This window comes from Erithacus rubecula (genome assembly GCF_903797595.1).
Source record: "Erithacus rubecula genome assembly, chromosome: 1".
Taxonomy (NCBI): Eukaryota; Metazoa; Chordata; class Aves; order Passeriformes; family Muscicapidae; genus Erithacus; species Erithacus rubecula.
The window spans coordinates 72,537,332-72,554,805 of NC_136658.1; the positions used below are offsets into that span (position 1 = coordinate 72,537,332).

A 17,474-nucleotide genomic window follows, 5' to 3' on the forward strand; every position below is an offset into this window, starting at 1 on the left:
TTTGTAAAAAGCTATACATTAGATTATACAATTTAAAAGTTTACTTTTCTGCTTCTGATTTTTTAACTGGATCTATCTAAATACATTTATTGTGTTAAAACTGCATCTTTTGATGCTGAAACAAATGCAGCCACTGTGCTGCTGTGTGTAAGGGGCAGAAGGTGAAGTGACACTATGCAAAGGAGCCAGTCCAGTTTTCAGAATGCACCTGGAGATTCGAGCCACCAGTCTTTTTCAGATTTACAGTGGGTGGTCAGCTCCCACCGATCTAAAACAAAGAAAACAGAAGTGAAAACCAGCTCATCTCACTGATCCTCACTGTCACCTGCATGGTGATCATCAGGATTACACTAAAGGCCTTATCTGCCCTTGGAAGGGGACGCACAGGAGGCTGATGCTGCTTTCATCTCCAAAGCACAGTGCTGGGAGGAGCCAGGCAAACACCTGCATCTGGCATCAGGAAAGGGACCTTGGCCAAGCCCCTTTGGACAGTTTGGGTGGTGTGAGCAAGCCTGGAGCTCTGTGGAGCTGTGGTGTGAGCACAGGGTCCTGCTGGCACATCAAACTGCCTGGCATCACTGAGCTGTAAAGCACCTTCAGGGCTGCTCCAGGCAAGAGCAAGCCCATTTTTCTAGGAAAGAAACACAAAGGGCTCCTTCAGGCTACTTTTGTGCCTTGCATTTGGGCTGTGTAATCCTCAGCTGTAGCCACAGAGTGGGGCCCTTGTCTTGGGGAGCCTGTGGAGGGCAGAGGATTCCAAAAGGTCACCCAGCCCAGGAGCAGCTGGGCTGGAGCTCACAGGGCCTCCTTGGGCAGCCATAGCAGATGCAGCCAAAATAAAAAATAGATTCTTCTATCAAGAAGAATGGGAGGTGCATGGATGTCATAAATCATCTTCTCACACAGATGTCTTTGTAGGACTCTCACAGAATAAAAGTAAAAAAACTGAAGGAAAGAAGCTCAAGTACAGAGGAACATGTTGTTCTTTTTTGGGATTCAGCCTTGCCAGAGTACCATGGGGTTAGACAGTGAGGGGAAGGCAAACAAGCTGCACAGAAGAGGAGTAATGTTTGCTCCCACGTTAAAAGGCTTTTGTTGGAAATCCAGATGACTTTCATCTTACAGTGACAAACCTTTCAGGTGAGCTGGCAAAGAAGGGCTGAACACAGAAAATAATTTCAGTGGAATAAACTCTCCATGGAGCTGAAGAGTTGCTAAGTGAAAAGCATGACACTGTTTCAGGATAGGAATAATGTGGAAATCTTCAGGGCAAATAAATATAATGTGTCAACTTGGCAATAGGGCCAAGGTGACCAACAGTGCAAGAGAGTTTTAGATATAAAGGCTGGTACAGCTTTCAGCAGGTACTCTGATTAAATATGCTTGAATTGACAATATTTGGTGAACTAAAGCAAAATAATTTTTCTGTGTATTCCAGAACTCTTTCAGTTCTTTCTTCATCCATGTTTTATTCATTTTTTCCCCCCATAGGTTTCCAGGTATACCTGATGCCCTGCAGTCTTGGAGTCATATCTTAACAAAGTTAATGGCATGTTTGAGTTAGAGGGTTCAATGACAAGTGAAAACTGCTCAGGGAAAAAGCTGACTATGAAATGTGAACCCACACCACAAAAAGTGGGAAAGCTGGGGAAGTATGTGGCTGCAGGGAGGAGGGGGAGCTGAGCAGCTCTTTACCAACAAATTATTGAACTAATTACCTCCCAGTAAAGATACTGCTTACTCAGCTCTGGGAATGAGAAAACACATCAGGAGGAGGCAGGGAGCCAGAAGCCTCTGAGTTTTTGCACTGACATGAAGGGGGATGCCTGAGGATTGTCTGATCCAGTCCTCTTGCCCAAAGCAGGGTCAGCTGCAGGCAGGTCAATACATGGAAGTGCTGCAGCCTCTCTGGACAGCCTGTGCCAGCGCTTGACTACTCTCTCAATAATATATTTTCTTGTGGAATTTCGTGTGCTTCAGTTTGCCTCTTCTCCTGTTGGGGGCACCACTGGGAAGGCCCTGGCTCTTTCTTCTTCCTCCTTCCCATAAGGTATTTATACACATTGATGAGATCCTTCAGAGCCTTCTATAGGCTAAACAGTGACAGCTCTCTCAGCCTCTCCTCACATGAGAGATGCTCCAATCCCTTAATCATCTTCGCTGCCCTGAGCTGGGCTAGTGTGGGATCTCTGCATCTCTCTCTCCTCTACTGGGGAACCCAGAACTAGACACAGCAGAAAATATCCCCCCAACTCTAGTTGGAAAAGAATAGCAGGATATTTTCAGCTGGAAGGTGCCCACAGTGATCATCTATTCCAACTGTCTGACCACTCTGGGGCTGACCAAAAGCCCATTGTATGTTTACAAGGGCATTGTTCAGGTGCCTTTTAAACACTGAAAGGCTTGGGGTATCCAGTACCTCTCTAGGAAGCCTGATCCAGTGTTCCCAGGTTAACTTAGGCTCAGATTCTCAGGTAGATTTCTTTTCTTCATCCTCTTTTCTTTTTTTCTTGAAGAACTGGTACTTAGCAATCCTCAAAAATGCCATTGTGCTTTTTGCCTGTGGCGTCTCCTGATGCTATTTTGTTGGAACCTACTTGTTTCTATTCAAATCTGTCCTGAAGAGAACAGATGCAACTCAGCTGAAATCGTGATGACTATACAATCCCGTATGTCACTGCAGAGTGAAAAAAAAAATAGCATCTTGGAAACTACAAAGCAAAATCAAACGTGGGGTTCCAGTTATCTTTGCCATTTTCTGAAGTCAGAAAAATATTTTCTGTTTTGGTGCAGTTTGACAACAGCTCACTGAACACAGCCAATGGGGTTTGAACAGTTTGTATTGTAATATTAAATGTCTCTATATCTGCAAATGAAAACACATTGCCGGGAACAAACACCCATCTCAACCTGTGGTTTCATCTCAGGTTTTGATTAAATTCCTTCATTTGCAGCAAAGGAAGCAACAAATTTACAACTTTGTCAGTAAGGGAAGATAGTCAAACAGTTGCTCTGTCTTGATTTACGACTCCTGTATTTCTATCTACCAGTCAACGTACAAATACATTCTGTTACATGTTTGGGATGTCAAAGAGCTTTCAGAGGGGAAATAATGTTTCCTGATCCATTTTAAACAGCTACCTCTTTTTTCAAGGCCACTTGTCTAATACAGTGAAAAGTGACATACAAGAAACTTTTGTCTAGATGAATAAAACATTCAAAGCTGTAAATATATTAATCAAACCAGTTTGGCTCAGGGAATCTGCAGGCTTACATTCTTTATTAGTCAGCAAGCTATTTGGCCTCTGTAAGGAATTAATCACTACTATAAGTCATTACCACTTACCATGCTGCATATCCACTTTTAAAAATTGAAAACACCAACTCCATCAACATCTGTATTGTCTGGCAACAGCAGTGGCATTTCTAATTATTACATTTACACCAGACTTTCCAAACATGTATTTTAAAGCCTGAGTAGTTAATGGCAGAGTCTGTCTTGTTTACAAATGCATGGACAGCTTGGCAAGAGGTACAGATGTGTTTGGGAAGTGTTTCCTAGCCCTCAGCCTGCTGGGCAGTGGTGCCATGTGAGGGGAGGGCAGCTGCTCCTGCTGAGATCATCCCTTCCCCCAGAGTTACACCTGTGTTAAATCAGTAACAGAAATGGCAGTGACAATGCCATGCCTTTCTTAAGTCTCTACAGTGACTTGGATCCAGCCATGAGAGCAAAATTTGCATGGGTTTGGGTGGCTGTGCTCACACAGTGCAGTAAGGACAACAAGGCATTGCACCAGTCTGAGGCTGCAGTTCTAGTAGCACTACAAATCACTAATTTGAATGTTTGGCTTGATTTAAAGCCCAGCTGACCACAGGATTCAGTTCACAAAGCTGCTCATTATTTTACTGCAGAAATAGAGTGACATATTGGATTTTGAGCAGGGGAAATGATAAGCCAGAAAATGGCATGGCAATGAGCAGTGAGACTTTGGTTCCATTTCTCTTCCTCTCTTGCTGGCCTTTCTATAAGCTGATGGGGAACAGTGGCAGAGCCACTGTCATTTTTCCTGGCCATCCCTTCCTATGCTCTGCAGGCACACCTTGCACTTCCTGCAGGTCAGAGCACAGCTCTTCCTGGCCATTGTGCAGATCCCTGTGTGTCCCCCTCCACCCACTGTGCATTTCTCAAACCACAGGACAAAGCCTGGCCCAGAAAGTCCTCGCCAGTACAAGCAATTTCTGTTCCTGCTGGCCCTGCTTATGTGAGTACAAACATCATGTGCCTAAAGGACAGTTTAGGAGCTCTTCACTTGCTACCTTTATTTGTTGCATGCAGGTCTTTGACAAGAAACCACTGGTTTGTCCTGGTTCCCAGTAACAATACACTGCAGTGTCAGTGAAGAATGAAAAGGAGTTGTGTGGTATTCATGATTCAGTAGCAGAAGCTGCCCCCTGGAGGAATATGTCATTAGGCAAATGAGGTAATGAGATGCAATGGGGTCCAAAAATACACATTCAACAGTGAGTATCGTTATTGTAGTCGCTTTACTAAGTTAACCAAAGAGACTCAAAAACTGAAACACAGACTTCATACAGAAGGAGTTGGGAGTACAAATAAACAAAAGCAACATTCTTCAAAAATTAGTTGTGTTTTATATTAATAAATACAGAATAAGATGTGAAAATTAAATAGAAAAAAAGGAAACAACATCAACAACTTTAAATTGCCCCAATATTTATAATTTAAGCAGATTTTTTTGTACTTTAGCGGTAGGAAGTTAATCCAGAAGTCCTTATATAATTAAAAAAAGAAAAAGAAAAATAGTCAGCATATTGCTGACACAAGACCAGGGAAGGGGTCACAATTAGAGCAGAAAAATGACACATCCAGTTAGAACTGTATTACAATTTGGCAATAGTAGTCTTAATGAACACCGTCTATGAGTGAGAAAAAGACAGACAGCATCACTATTACAGGCAAGAAATGATGATCAGGTATCATTATCCATTGTCCAAACTGAAAATTAGTTAAAGGGGAAATGAAGACCAGAAAAGAAAAGGAAAGAAACAAAAAAGGAAACTTTTAAAAACATCTCTCAATAATAGTTTTCTAAGGCAAATGTTACATGCACTATTTCCCCAAGAAACTAGACCAAGCTCTTCCATTCCCCATGTGTTTCCCTTCATTTATTTTCATGAAGAAAGGTTTGAGAGAGCAGAGCGCTGGGAAGAAATACTGCAAACCTCTAAATTAGTGAACGAACTTCCAGCATCACTATTGTACTCAGGGTAGGAGGAACTGGAAGAAATGATATTTTTCAGCCTCTGAAGTGCAATGATCAGTAGCAAAAGGAGAAAAGCTAAGAGACTAAGAAATATAGAAACATAGACATAGACGTTGGATAAACGGCCAGGCGATGAATCCACTGAAGTTGAAAGGGACGTGGGATACAGCTCCAGGAAAGTCCCATTTTCCATGTTTCCCACAAATCCAGATGAAGGGTCGGGTTCTGACATTGTTTGGTTTGTGTTTTAAAAATTGCAACAGCTCTTGTGTTCGAAGACAGTTTTAGTGGCATCAAAAGGGTTTATTTTAAGCAAACATTTTTCCATCACAACAGCGAGATGACAAGTCAGCCACTGAATGAATTTATCCTTTACTGCTCAAGCACAGGACAATTTAAGATTTTATCCTTCAGAACTGCAAGGAAAAAAAAAAACCCCAAGGTTAATTTAGTAGCAGATAATGTGCACCTAATATAATTTAGGTTTTAAGAGTTACATTTCTTAGCTCAAAGATGCAATTCTTAAAGAATTAGCTAGCAATTATCTTTATATCTCTGTTTTCCAAAATGCAGGGATTAGGAGAAATCCTACTGAATCCTAATGGATTAAAATTGACTCTTCCCAACCATGAGTTGTTTAATAGCTGAACAGCACAATCAAAAATGTACTTTATATGGGACAGAGGTATAGGAATCCAAATTTATCTTGTGATAAAAAATCTAGTCAAGTAATGAAACCCCCTTTCAAGACTTCAGCTCCTCAACCTAGATGAGCAAAGCCACTCAACATCAAGTTGATGATGAATCCATTGCTACTTATTCCATAGTGTCTTGCCAAAGGTACCTATCATTAGAAAATCTGCCACACTTGCTTTGTTACTGCGTATTTATGAAATGTTTTGAATGGTCTCAAATATTAAAATGTACCTCACTGTAATTCTGCCATGGAGATCTCAATGGCAGGCATGTTTTAGTGGAGTGATGCAGCTTCTGACACCTACAAGCAAAATCCCAATGAATGGTCAGCCCTGCCAGCTCAGCAAATGTGAGAGAACTATCTAAGGACTATGCACAAAAGGTTACATTCCAGATGTTGTTTTACTGTTTATTCATTGTGCTTTTTGTTTTACAGTGGAGCTTTTGGTGGTCTTAATCAAGAATCCCAATAGTCTGCAAGATAAGCACAAGTACAAAACTGAATCTGCAAATACCAGATAAAAATATTCTTACCATTGTATATAACTCATAGTCATGCATAAAATACACTAAACTAAAACCATTTTTTAACCCTAATAGTATTTAGCCCCACAGGAAACCATATTTGTTGTACCTTGTGAAATAAGTCACAGCAGACTGAACAAAGAGAGATCCTTATGAGATTATACTCCTTTTGAACTGTCTTTAATTTAGTGATATAAAATTAACTAATGGAACAATATGTGTTCATTTCATGTTCTGGAAATAGTTAAGTTAATAGTTAAGCTAATTTATCCTTTTTAAAAGATAGACTGATATAGAAGATGTTTATTCTTAATTACTTGTCATAATGAAAATCAGATCCATTATTAATTGAATTGCTCTATAATAAGGAATTAATTCACATGAATTCTTTAACATGTAAGAAGTTGAAAGACTAAATTTTTCACAAATTTGAAATCTACTACATTCTGCTTTTACTACTAGCACTTAACTCTGCTACAAGGAATAACTTTGGCATTTTTTGGGACTTTTTCTGAAGGTAAGTAGAAAATTTATACTATTAAATAAGACTAATCAGAAGCTCAGTTAAGCAGAGATATGATTGTTTTCCTAAATCAGAGCTTTTATAAGTCTAACAACATCACTCAGGCTATTTTTAAATGAGTATTTTGTAGTGAGATCAGAGACACTGTAAACTCTGATTCCAAATGAAGCCACAAGTAGTTTTATCCAGTGCATCACAGCTACCACTTCAGCTCAGGTTCCTGCTTCTGCTGGGAGAAGAAGGTAAATGCCATGAGCTGTTTGTCTCTCTTACCCTGATTCTCCTGAAGAAGTAACTCCTAGAGGGGAGTCAGATGGCAGCTTCACCTTCTTATTAGGTTATTGGGGGTTTTTTGCATTTCTGAAAACTAAATACAACAGTATCATAACATTTAGCCTGAATTTAGTCCCAAAAAATGATTGGGAATTTTGCCACAGGCTTCAAAGCATAATGGCAAAGCTGGTAAACTGCAATAAACCTGTTGTCTTTCTGAGAGTTGTAAACTGACCCAGGAAATGAACCACAGAGGCAAACTTTTCACATTCTGTAGTGGTCCCTACATTTCTCTCATCTATTTTTGGAAATCTGAGTTGGTTTAAGGCAAAGAATGAATTGCAAGTATTGTTCCTGAATGACTACACATGGAGAGCTCTGACAGAAAGCAGATTTCCAATTAACCACTCTTGAAAACTCCTGGGACAGCAGAACTGACACCTGTCTGCTGGGGGACTCAGATTTTGTGGTGTGTCTGGATCTGGATTACTTTGTGAGAGGCACCTCTGCAATGCCAGAACAGAGCTGTGTGACTTGAGGAGGCTCCCTGGGTCCTCCAGGCCAGCCTCACTGCAGAGAGACCCAGATCATACTCTGCCTTTCTGACTATGGCTGAGTTTTCCTGCTGCTCCATTGTTACACAGCCTTGCTGCTCTGATGGACAAGCTGCCCTAGAAGATTCACATATTTCAGTAAACAATTCACTGGTCCAAGAAGGCACAGACTCTACTTTCACACTCTGTTGGTTTTAGATGTACAAGAGAGCAAAAACTTGTCCTGCTACTCTGGTCCCCAAATATGAGTGTTGGCACAAAAGGAATACATGGTATCATGTGTACATCCTGGCTTTTCAATCAGAGCCACTATTTAGGTATGTTCATGTTCTTGGTATAAATACTTTCACAGGTGAGGACAACCATTCTTATTCTAGGGGTAAGCAAACTGTAGGCTGGCTCAATTGAAGTTTTTTATATCTCCTTTTATCCTGTGGTATGTAGGCAGAGAGCAAGGTTGCATCCACCAGAAAAAGGGCAAACTGAGCAGGTGAAGGATCAGGCAAGGCATCACTGTGTAAGGGGACAGCTGCAGCCATGCCCAAGCTAGCCCACTATTGCATATCTGATGGTACCTCCCAGAATATCCATTTTGTAGGGAGATGCAAATGTGGTCAGGAGCAGAGGCCTCATAATTAGCATATGCCCTGAGTCCCAAATTATGTGTAACATATGTAATTTAATTTCTAGCATTGCTAAGACAGTAGCCATCTCCCAGTTCAGACTAAAGTGAATATTAAATGAGATTGCAACACTCTCCAGGATGGCATGAACAGAGGTTTTTCATAGTCCCAATGTTATAAATGCTTTATCATCTATATTGTATTTCTTCATATATCTTGATGTAAGAATTCTGCTTCTCCAGGCTTAGTCAGATAAAATTTAATGGTGCATACTCACACCACTGAAACCCTAAAAACTGAGGGACAGGCAGCAAAGATAAGTCTGGTAGACTCAATTTCTTGTGAGTTTCTCAGCCTTGAAAAGCATGTAGTTTTCTTAGTTCTTTCTGGTTTTCTTACTACAAGCTGAGAAATGCCTTGGTTGTTTCAGTGTCTTCAAAATGTTTAAGCAGAGAGTCAAACTGACATCCAAGAAAATCAGCATTTGTATATTACATAAACAAACACTTTTGTCACAATCTCCTATGAACTGTTTCTTTACAGGTAGAGGGTATCCTAGAAAGCCCTTATTGTAAACATCTAACAGATGAGATCTTAATTTGCCTTTAGCATAGTTAACAGAGAAGTCCCTTGTCTGGCCAAACTTCAATATGCTGTAACAGGGCAGGAATAGCAGGAGGAAGATTGTGCAGGTTCCCAGGTGATATGGTGACGTCAATTCTAAGATAAGACTTACTCATCCCTAAAGATGTGTTTCTCCCCCAAAGTTCTGTTATCATAGTGATTATTTCAAAAGCTGGCAGCAAGTTTTCAGTAGATTAATAAATGTACAAAGGCCAGGGAGCTCCTTCTAATTATTTCTCACTGCCTTTGTTTTCTACATTTATTTCCTTCCTATTATTACCAGCATTGCCCTTCCAGCAAACATATAACACAAAATATTTAATGCCAATAAAAATTATGTTTGCATGCTCATACTGAAGGGCTGGATGAATTTTAAGTACCAGGAACACTTCAGCCTTGAAAGGCAATATGCTCTAGACTGGAAAAATGTAGCAGTTTAATATCATGCAACTAAATAAGACTAAGCTCTAAACAGAAAAAAAAAAAAAAAGATGTGAGCAACATTTTATTCCATTGAGAATGTAGGTACGAAAGGCAAAGAATGATTTCTAGCTTGGAGTTTACCAAGAATTTGATCCTTAATGCTGCTTCTTGGATACATGCCTCTGGCAATTAAAAGACCACAAGTAAGTATGATGCTTCTTTACCCATTACAGATAGACCTTCCAGGAGCAGAGAATTCCTTTTCCACTCTGCCTGGGAAACAGGATCAATTGCCTACTGACTCAATAAAATAGAGCACAGAAGGAAAAGAAAAACTATTTCCTGCCACAAGCAAAGTTTTCCTTTTAATTTATGATCTAATTTCATTTTTTTATTATGATTTAAATTTATGTCTTTGAAAATCTAAGAAGACAAGTGCCCAGATGCAGGTTAAAATCAAGTTATATTTTGTTTGGGGGCTTGTGTGGGGCTGGAAAAGGAAACCCTCTGAGCCATAAGGATACTTAGATTAATTCAGATAGGCTCCAATGATTCTCTAATTTACATTTCCCATGGATCTGCAGATTATAGAGTCATTTATATCAATGTAAATCAAAGACATCGTGACCTGGGATCAGACCCAGAAGCCGTGAGTTAAATCTGGTCTTTAAAAGTAAAAGAAAAATGAGTAAGGAGAAAGAATAAAATACTTACAAGCAGGAAGAAGATATGGAAATAGGAGCTGAATGCAGAGGATGTGGTTGGTGATCACGCCCAAATCTGAAGGGACTGCATGCTGAGAAAAGACCCTATTAAAAAGCAAATAAAAGTGGAAGAGTTTAGTAATAACTACTGTAATAATAAAATAAAGGAAGGATGAGTGGTGAATTTTGACTGCTCTTACTGTCAGAAATTTCAGAAGAAGAAAAACCAAACCCACTGGCTTGTGTTTCATTCCTGCTAACAACATCCTTCTGCTGCCCAGTTACAGCACGGCATGTACAGTATCAAAACCACAATCCTGAGCTCTGCTTTACAGACAGGCTTTGATAACACCTTTCTCTTCTTCTGCAGCGTGCTCCAGGACCAAGACAGACATCTGGCACCTTTATAAGCACTAGAGCACTGTATCTGCTCTCCAGTTCATTTCACATTATACCCTAAAGACTCCTCCCAGCAATCAGGTCTTTTGGATTACACACTATTATTTATTCATTCTCTATTTCTGACTGTCTGCAGTTTACATTTTCACGTACCTGAAATATTCAAACTGAATATGTTATATGCACAAAAATAGCTAGAAGAATTTTGTGTGCTATATGCATTCAATACCTAAAATTAAAACATAGCCCCTGATTTGTTTTTAATAAAGTAAATTAAATTTCTTGTGAATAAAGAAACAGTCCCAAATGATACAGATTAAAGCAAATGAGGGGCCACTCTCAAACAGATTTTCCCCTTTGGGAAAGAAAAGACACTTTCACAGTCATTGTACATCTTAAGAGCTCTGCCCCTTTCAGCACATTTAGTTTGACTGCATTAGAGAAGCAGATCTCTGGGGATGGATGTTGATGCATTGTTGTGCTGCTTTCATCCCTTCAGTCACTGAATCACTTCTGGTTTAAGCCTCTCCAAGTTCAATAAAGAAAATTATCTACTGCAGCTGTTAAAAGACAGTATTGTTGAAATCCAAATGTTTTGATAGCATTGACTATACTAATGTTCCACCCAAAGGGAATCAGACAGCTTCTTGACCATCGCTTTGTGAAGGAGAGGGAGGAGGGTGTAGGTGAACCCCAAAGTCACTGCCCCAGAGATGGACCCAGCATGTGCTCTGGATGTGAGGGTGTGCACCCTTATCACCTTGCCCAGAACTGCTTCTGAGGCTGAGGCAGGTGTGGTACGGCATGGAGGGGGGTACAGCAGTCCCTGCATGTGTTTTCTCTGGAAAATATGCCTCACATAGCCAAGAGCTCTACCCTATGCCCCCCAGTTTTGTCTGCTTGTAGCAGAGACCCTTTTCCTCCCCTTTATATTTTTTCCTGGGGTATAGAGGCATAGATCTCTGCAACAAGGCTGTATCTTCAACCCAAGGCAAATACAAATTATTCAGCTCTTTTTTCTAGGTAGAATCTTTGTTAGTCCATCTCCCCCCAGATACACAGAACACTGCTTGTGCCCATTTAGCCCTTCATTCAATGCAACAGTGCCACAATCTCCAGCAAGGCAAGGGGACCAGAGCCTACCAAATCTTGGGCTGATGAAATGCTAAGTGAAAAACACAAGACATCCTCAAGGCTTCCTGAGTGCAGGCATTCATATTCAAATGGCAAGTGTACACAGGGAGGCAGAGAGGGCAGAGCTTTTAATCATCTTTGAAGAACAGAGAAATACTTGGACCAGAACTTCAACAGGCTTATCTTCAGAAGATCCTTTGCCATACACAGTTTTATCCCACAGTCCTTCATCCTCTTGCTCCACTCTAATGTCCCTCACTGCTATTTTTACCATTTCAGCTGCAGCAGTAGCCTACAGAAGGATTTGGCTCTAACATTGTATTCATTCACTGTGCCAGTAAGATGCAAGGATAGGGATCTATTTGTTCCCTGTATCTCTCAGGATGTGGAGAGGGGTAAGGAATCTCAATGCCTCTGAGACCTTAGATACAGAAATGGGGTCCTCCTGGTCTAGCCTCATACGAGACCATCAATCTGAATCTCACCCAAAGGACACAGTCACCAAGGAAATTATTCTCCTTCCTGTACTGGTTTGTTAAAAATATGTTTGTTTGTTTGTTTGTTTGTGTGTTTGTTTTCTTTTTAATTTCCTGTGAAAAAATACAGGTTGCTGAAAAAACCCACCCAAAATTCAACAGCCTACTCTTTGCTGACCATAGTGATGGATTGTGTTTGATTTCTTGGCATCCACTCTCGAATTTATTCCCCTTATTGCAACTCTGAATAACTCTTGTTGCCACTCTCAGCCAAATTCAGCCAAGGTAGAAACCTCAAACAGATGTGTGCTCCTAAAGTTTAGTGACAGTGGGTGATCAGGCAGAAGACATGAAGGTTCACACAGCCATTTGGTTGCCCATAACAGCTTTAAATCGTGGTAATTGACTTCTACAGTCAAAACCAGCCACTAAGGTGTCACTGTCAAAGTGACAGATCCCAGGTGCCCAGTGGGAAAGGAGGTCCAGGGCAAGGTCAGCCAGGGAAGAGGAGAAACCTGCAGGTTCAGAAATCCTTAACTTCTGCATTTTGTGTAATGGCTTCTTGTTTGATTTCTTGCAACATCTGATCTGGAAGTTTTGCTTGAATAGAAAATTTATTGTGGTGGGGAATGGCTGTTAAGTGAGAAATGAAAATTCCATTAAAACCCATTTTCCTCAGTGGAACAAGTATATGAAAATACTTTAACTGCTTCTGCCTTGTTGCCTTCTTTCATGACTGAGTCATCCCTTCCCATTCTTGTTACCCTTTCTTTCTGTGTGGAGCATCCCTCTAAGTGCCAAGCCTCTCAGGAGATTCCATCCAGCATACGTGTGATCTAATTAGCAGTGATCTAATTAACCTCAGAACAAACAAAAGTTAATTAAGCTTTGCTACTTCAGGCCTCACTCTTCACATGGGCTCCCAATAACCTTTTTTTTTTTTGACACAGGCAGAGCAGCACTAGACTCCACAACTGAGGCCAAGTGGCCATGTGTCAAACTAAAAACTTGAAATACTTAGTTAGACCCTCAAAGACCATCAAGTTCAGCTCCAGGTAGAGGGGAAAAAAACCCTCAAAAATATCATACACATCCCCTTCATCTACAAGGAATCCAGTTTTATGACAAAGTGTGGCTGAATCTGGAAGTAAATGGATTTAGGGTCTCTATTGTCTCTCCCAGTGCTGCAGCACATCCTCCTGCCCGATGCCAATGACGTGGCTGCACCCACCAGAGTACCTGGGAACCCTTATCTCCCACACTCCATGCAGGAATGTCCCCTCCTGTCTTGGGAGAATTCTGGGCAGATTACAGCAAGGAGTTCTGCTGAACAGTAAGTACCCTTCAACTTTGCTATCAATGGGATAGCTGTGATCCAGGAAGTAGAGTCCTGAGCAACAAGAAAATGCTTTTCTATTGCAAAATTCAACTGATATACTTACTTCAATGTATTTTATAAAAACAACAGGTATAAATCACACATTTTATAGATCACAAATTTTATAAATCCATCACATCCAAAAATGTCACAAAGATTTCATTTCAACATTCTTAGGAACCTTGTCACAATATAAGGCTAGGACACAATTTTTTACACTTGGTTCAACAGAAATTTCTCTGCATCATTCTCAGATTTTTTTCTCTCCAAAGAAACACAGATTCAGTATCAACTACATGCTGTACACTTAAATGTCAAGGGAGTTTTAGGCACAGATGTGCTATCACAGTAACTCACTGTAACTCTGCTTCCTGACTTGGGTACCTCAGCATGCTTTACCAAGAAAAAGTAAGAAAACACCCTTCTCCTTTGATTCTCCCTCACTGCTGTAATAGAAGTTCCCTATCCTTATGCCATTCCTTATTTTACAGATACAGGCTGCATGCATTCCCTCCCCTGACAAAGAAGCCATGGCATATTTGTGTGCCTAACATTCACATCTAGTCCCTGTTTGCAAAACAGCCTGCAACAACTTAGGCAAAGAGACAAAAGAGCGATTGCAAAGGGAGCTGCAGCGAGCCACACTGTGCTGTGCAAGCATAAGGGGGCAGGGTTGCACCTCAAATGCCAAAAAAGAGCAAGTGAGTGGTGTAGGCTATGGAAGGAGAGTTTCTGCTGGTGCTAGAGTGATCTGTTCAACAACTGCCTCTCAGATGTCCTAGCTTTAGAGGACACTGCTCCAGCCCAGAGCAAGAGTAATTCCAGTGGCAGGGATGGTGACAGCACGGGTGAGGGCTTGTCTTAGCATCTCACCAGATGGCTGCTGAAGGCATCAAACCAAAGCAAATGTGCTGGGACATTTCAAGGAAATTAAAGGAATGATGGACAAGGTGCCTACATGAAGCTACAAGTAAGCACAAGGTGGAGCTCGGAGAAATGCAAAGATGATGGTTTGAGGGAGAAAGATGCTGAGAGCACAGGCTGATCAAAGCCTAGGGTACATCTTGGGAAAACAGAAGACTTCGTGTACAGGCAACTGTCAAGGACACTTGAAAGCAAAGCCTCAGACTGACATATCAGATGCAGGGGGGAAGAGAGAGCAGCAGCAGGAGTGGCAAAGAGGGGAGATGCAGACAAAGTGGCAGGGTAAGAGGTGGGTTTTGCAGCAGCACCATGGATAGACTATGTCGCAACAGGATTTCCTCTGCACAAGCCAGGAAAAGGAGGCAACCGCAGTCATGAAGACACAGGGGGAGGACTCCTTGCAAAAGAGTGCAGGAGGTAGAGGTGAAAATATACTGACTTTTTAGTATTTAGATTCCAAGTCTCAGACCTATCAGAAATATCAGATTTTTCAGCAACTTCTGAATATACTCTGTCATTGAGATAATTCCTCTTCTGCTTCAGTGTAGATGGGGTGCAAGGAGAAAAGGCTCTGTTGCTTCCTGCCTCTGAAGTGGAATTTACAGAATACAATTTATAATTTGCACTGCACCAGTAAGACCCAATTATGAACAAACGCACTTGGCAGAGGCAATTGATCCCAGTTCAGCCTTTTACATCTGAAAAGATTAACAAAATATCCATGGCAATAACTTCCTGAGCCAAATATATCCACATGCATACATGGTGACAGTAATAGATTAAACCTGGATGCTGAAATAGCCCAAGACCCCTTCCCCAGCAGCTGCAAGTCCTGCAGCATGTATCCTGTTGACAGCAAAGCACACGTACTGGATATAGCAAGTAGCAGTCTGCAGGCAGGCCAGTCTGTGTGCCAGAGCACAGGAAAGCTGGGGAAACAAGAGGGAGACAGGGGGGATATGCCTGCCTTTTCTTTCCCCCACCTCGAGTGATAGGGGTGACCCCGTCCGAGGGAGAGATGGGAAAGGAAGGCAACACAGCTACAACCAGCAACCATTCCTGAGGGGAAAAAGCCCTTCTAGGCATAGTAGCAGAGAGAAGGCAGCTGGTGGTGTCAGGTTGCCTTTTGTTTCGGTCTGTTCAGGCACAGGAAAGTTAGAGTGGGTTCAAAATGACTGTAAAAAGCAAAATCACAAGGAAACAGACATGACACTCTAGCTGGATCCCTTATAACAAAACTGCCAGGACTATATGCATCTTATATAGTCCAGATTATACACATTTCTCCTATTCATCTTTCTCCCATTCTGCTATAATTAGCTAATAATTAATTTAATAATAGCTAGCGTGCATTCCTAATTGTCTTTGCTTACATAAATGCAAATCAGCGTGGCAAATTCTCAGCCCTTTACCACTATTTTCACAATTTTCCTCTAACTGTTTAGCATTTGCAAGGGTAGGAAGAGCTTGCTTCACTTGATTTCTGTTCCAAACTTTATTGCATCTAGCAAGATGATGTTGAAACAGCCTACAGCTTTTAGGCAGACATAAAGTACTTGCAAAGGGCACATTTTTCGTGCATCCATCCTGTGTTTTTTTTCCATGCTATGCTGTCTAAGCTCAGCTCTTCTCCCACTACATTGGACAGGCATGTTACAATTTATTTGCAGAGGGAGCAATCCTTTCCCCGTCATCTTTCCGCAAACAATGTGAAAGAGCGCAGTCTGTGCTTACGCCAGCTGAGCCAAGAATTCGCTTGCACAGTGATGACCCAGTGGTCTGCGCTATCACACCCCTGGGCCGCAGCATCTTTCGGCAAAAGAAACCAGCCCGTGCCTCCCTTCTCTCCGCATCCCTCCTTCCAGAAGCTGTGCAGACCAGTGCTGTCCCCACGCTCTTCCAGAGCGTTCCTCTTTTTCCCTCCGCCAAAAACAATTTCTCCAAACCCAGGAAGCGTTCGTTCAATTCAAGCACTCTTCCAACCCGCCAAGTGAGTTAGGCTAAATGCAGGCTCTTCCCAAAAGACGCTTGTGAGCGATCAAGCACAGGCCACAAAACACATACCTCGGTTAAACGCTTGTGAAAACCAAACGCCCTTGGTTACAGCACAGGACAGGCAAACCGCTGAGGATGCTCCCTCGGAGCAGCAGCACGGGCGAGGCACGGCGGGAGCTGCTCCCGGCCGCACAGAGCTTCCCGAACCCGCCGGGTCCCGACCGGGCACGGCAGCGAGCGGCAGCGAGCGGCCCCGGGCTGCGGGAACCTGCGAGCGACAGCCGAGCACCAGCGCACCAACAACCGCACCGGCTGAGGGGCAGGGCACAAAAAGCACCCCGCACCCGGAGCGTCGACCTCCCTCGAAAAGCAGACGGCTGACGCCGCCGGGATGCTCCGGCTCGGGATGCTCCGGTTCGGGATGCTCCGGCTCGGGATGCTCCGGCACGGGCGAAAGCGGCAGCGCGGCACCTTCTGCCCGCAGCCGCCCCGCTGGGGCAGCCCCGCTCTTCCTCCGCGCTGCCCTGCGCTGCCCTGCGCGGCTCCAGCCCCGCTCCAGCCCCGCTCCAGCTCCGGCCCCGCTCCGTCCCGCACGGCCGCGGAGGCAGCGCCGCCCCCGGCCCGCCCCTCGCCCGGCCCGCGCCCCCCGCCCCTCGCCAGGCGCTGCCCCAGCGCCCCGGACGGGCTGTGCCGTGCCGTGCCGTGCCGTGCCGTGCCGTGCCGTGCCGTGCCGTGCCGTGCCGTGCCGTGCCGTGCTGGCCCTGGGGCCGGCCGAGAGCCCCGGCGAGCCCCCCCATTACCGGCGTTAGGGGATGGAGGTCACCGCGCATCGTACACACCCGCATCAACACCTCGCTCCTACCGTCCCACGGCTGTAGCACAGCATACACCCCTGAAACGACCCGGACTGGTCCCTTAATAAATAAATAAATAGATAA

At 43.0% G+C, this 17,474-nt stretch overlaps 1 protein-coding gene across 1 annotated transcript; it reads right to left on the bottom strand.

Annotated features, from left to right (window-relative positions):
- Positions 1 to 2,882: 2,882 nt before the first annotated feature.
- Positions 2,883 to 17,118, bottom strand: SERTM1 (serine rich and transmembrane domain containing 1). Its single transcript, XM_079297723.1, has 3 exons — positions 16,606 to 17,118; positions 10,241 to 10,335; positions 2,883 to 5,701 (listed from the first exon to the last, which is right to left on the bottom strand). Exon 3 carries the CDS (start codon positions 5,515 to 5,517, stop codon positions 5,194 to 5,196), a length of 324 nt encoding a protein of 107 aa, XP_079153849.1. The 5' UTR covers positions 5,518 to 5,701; positions 10,241 to 10,335; positions 16,606 to 17,118; the 3' UTR covers positions 2,883 to 5,193.
- Between the last annotated feature and the right edge of the window lie 356 nt (positions 17,119 to 17,474).

What these genes read in the sequence shown, in the direction of transcription:
- SERTM1 (XM_079297723.1), bottom strand. Translation starts at nt 5,517, where the DNA reads ATGTCAGAACCCGACCCTTCATCTGGATTTGTGGGAAACATGGAAAAT.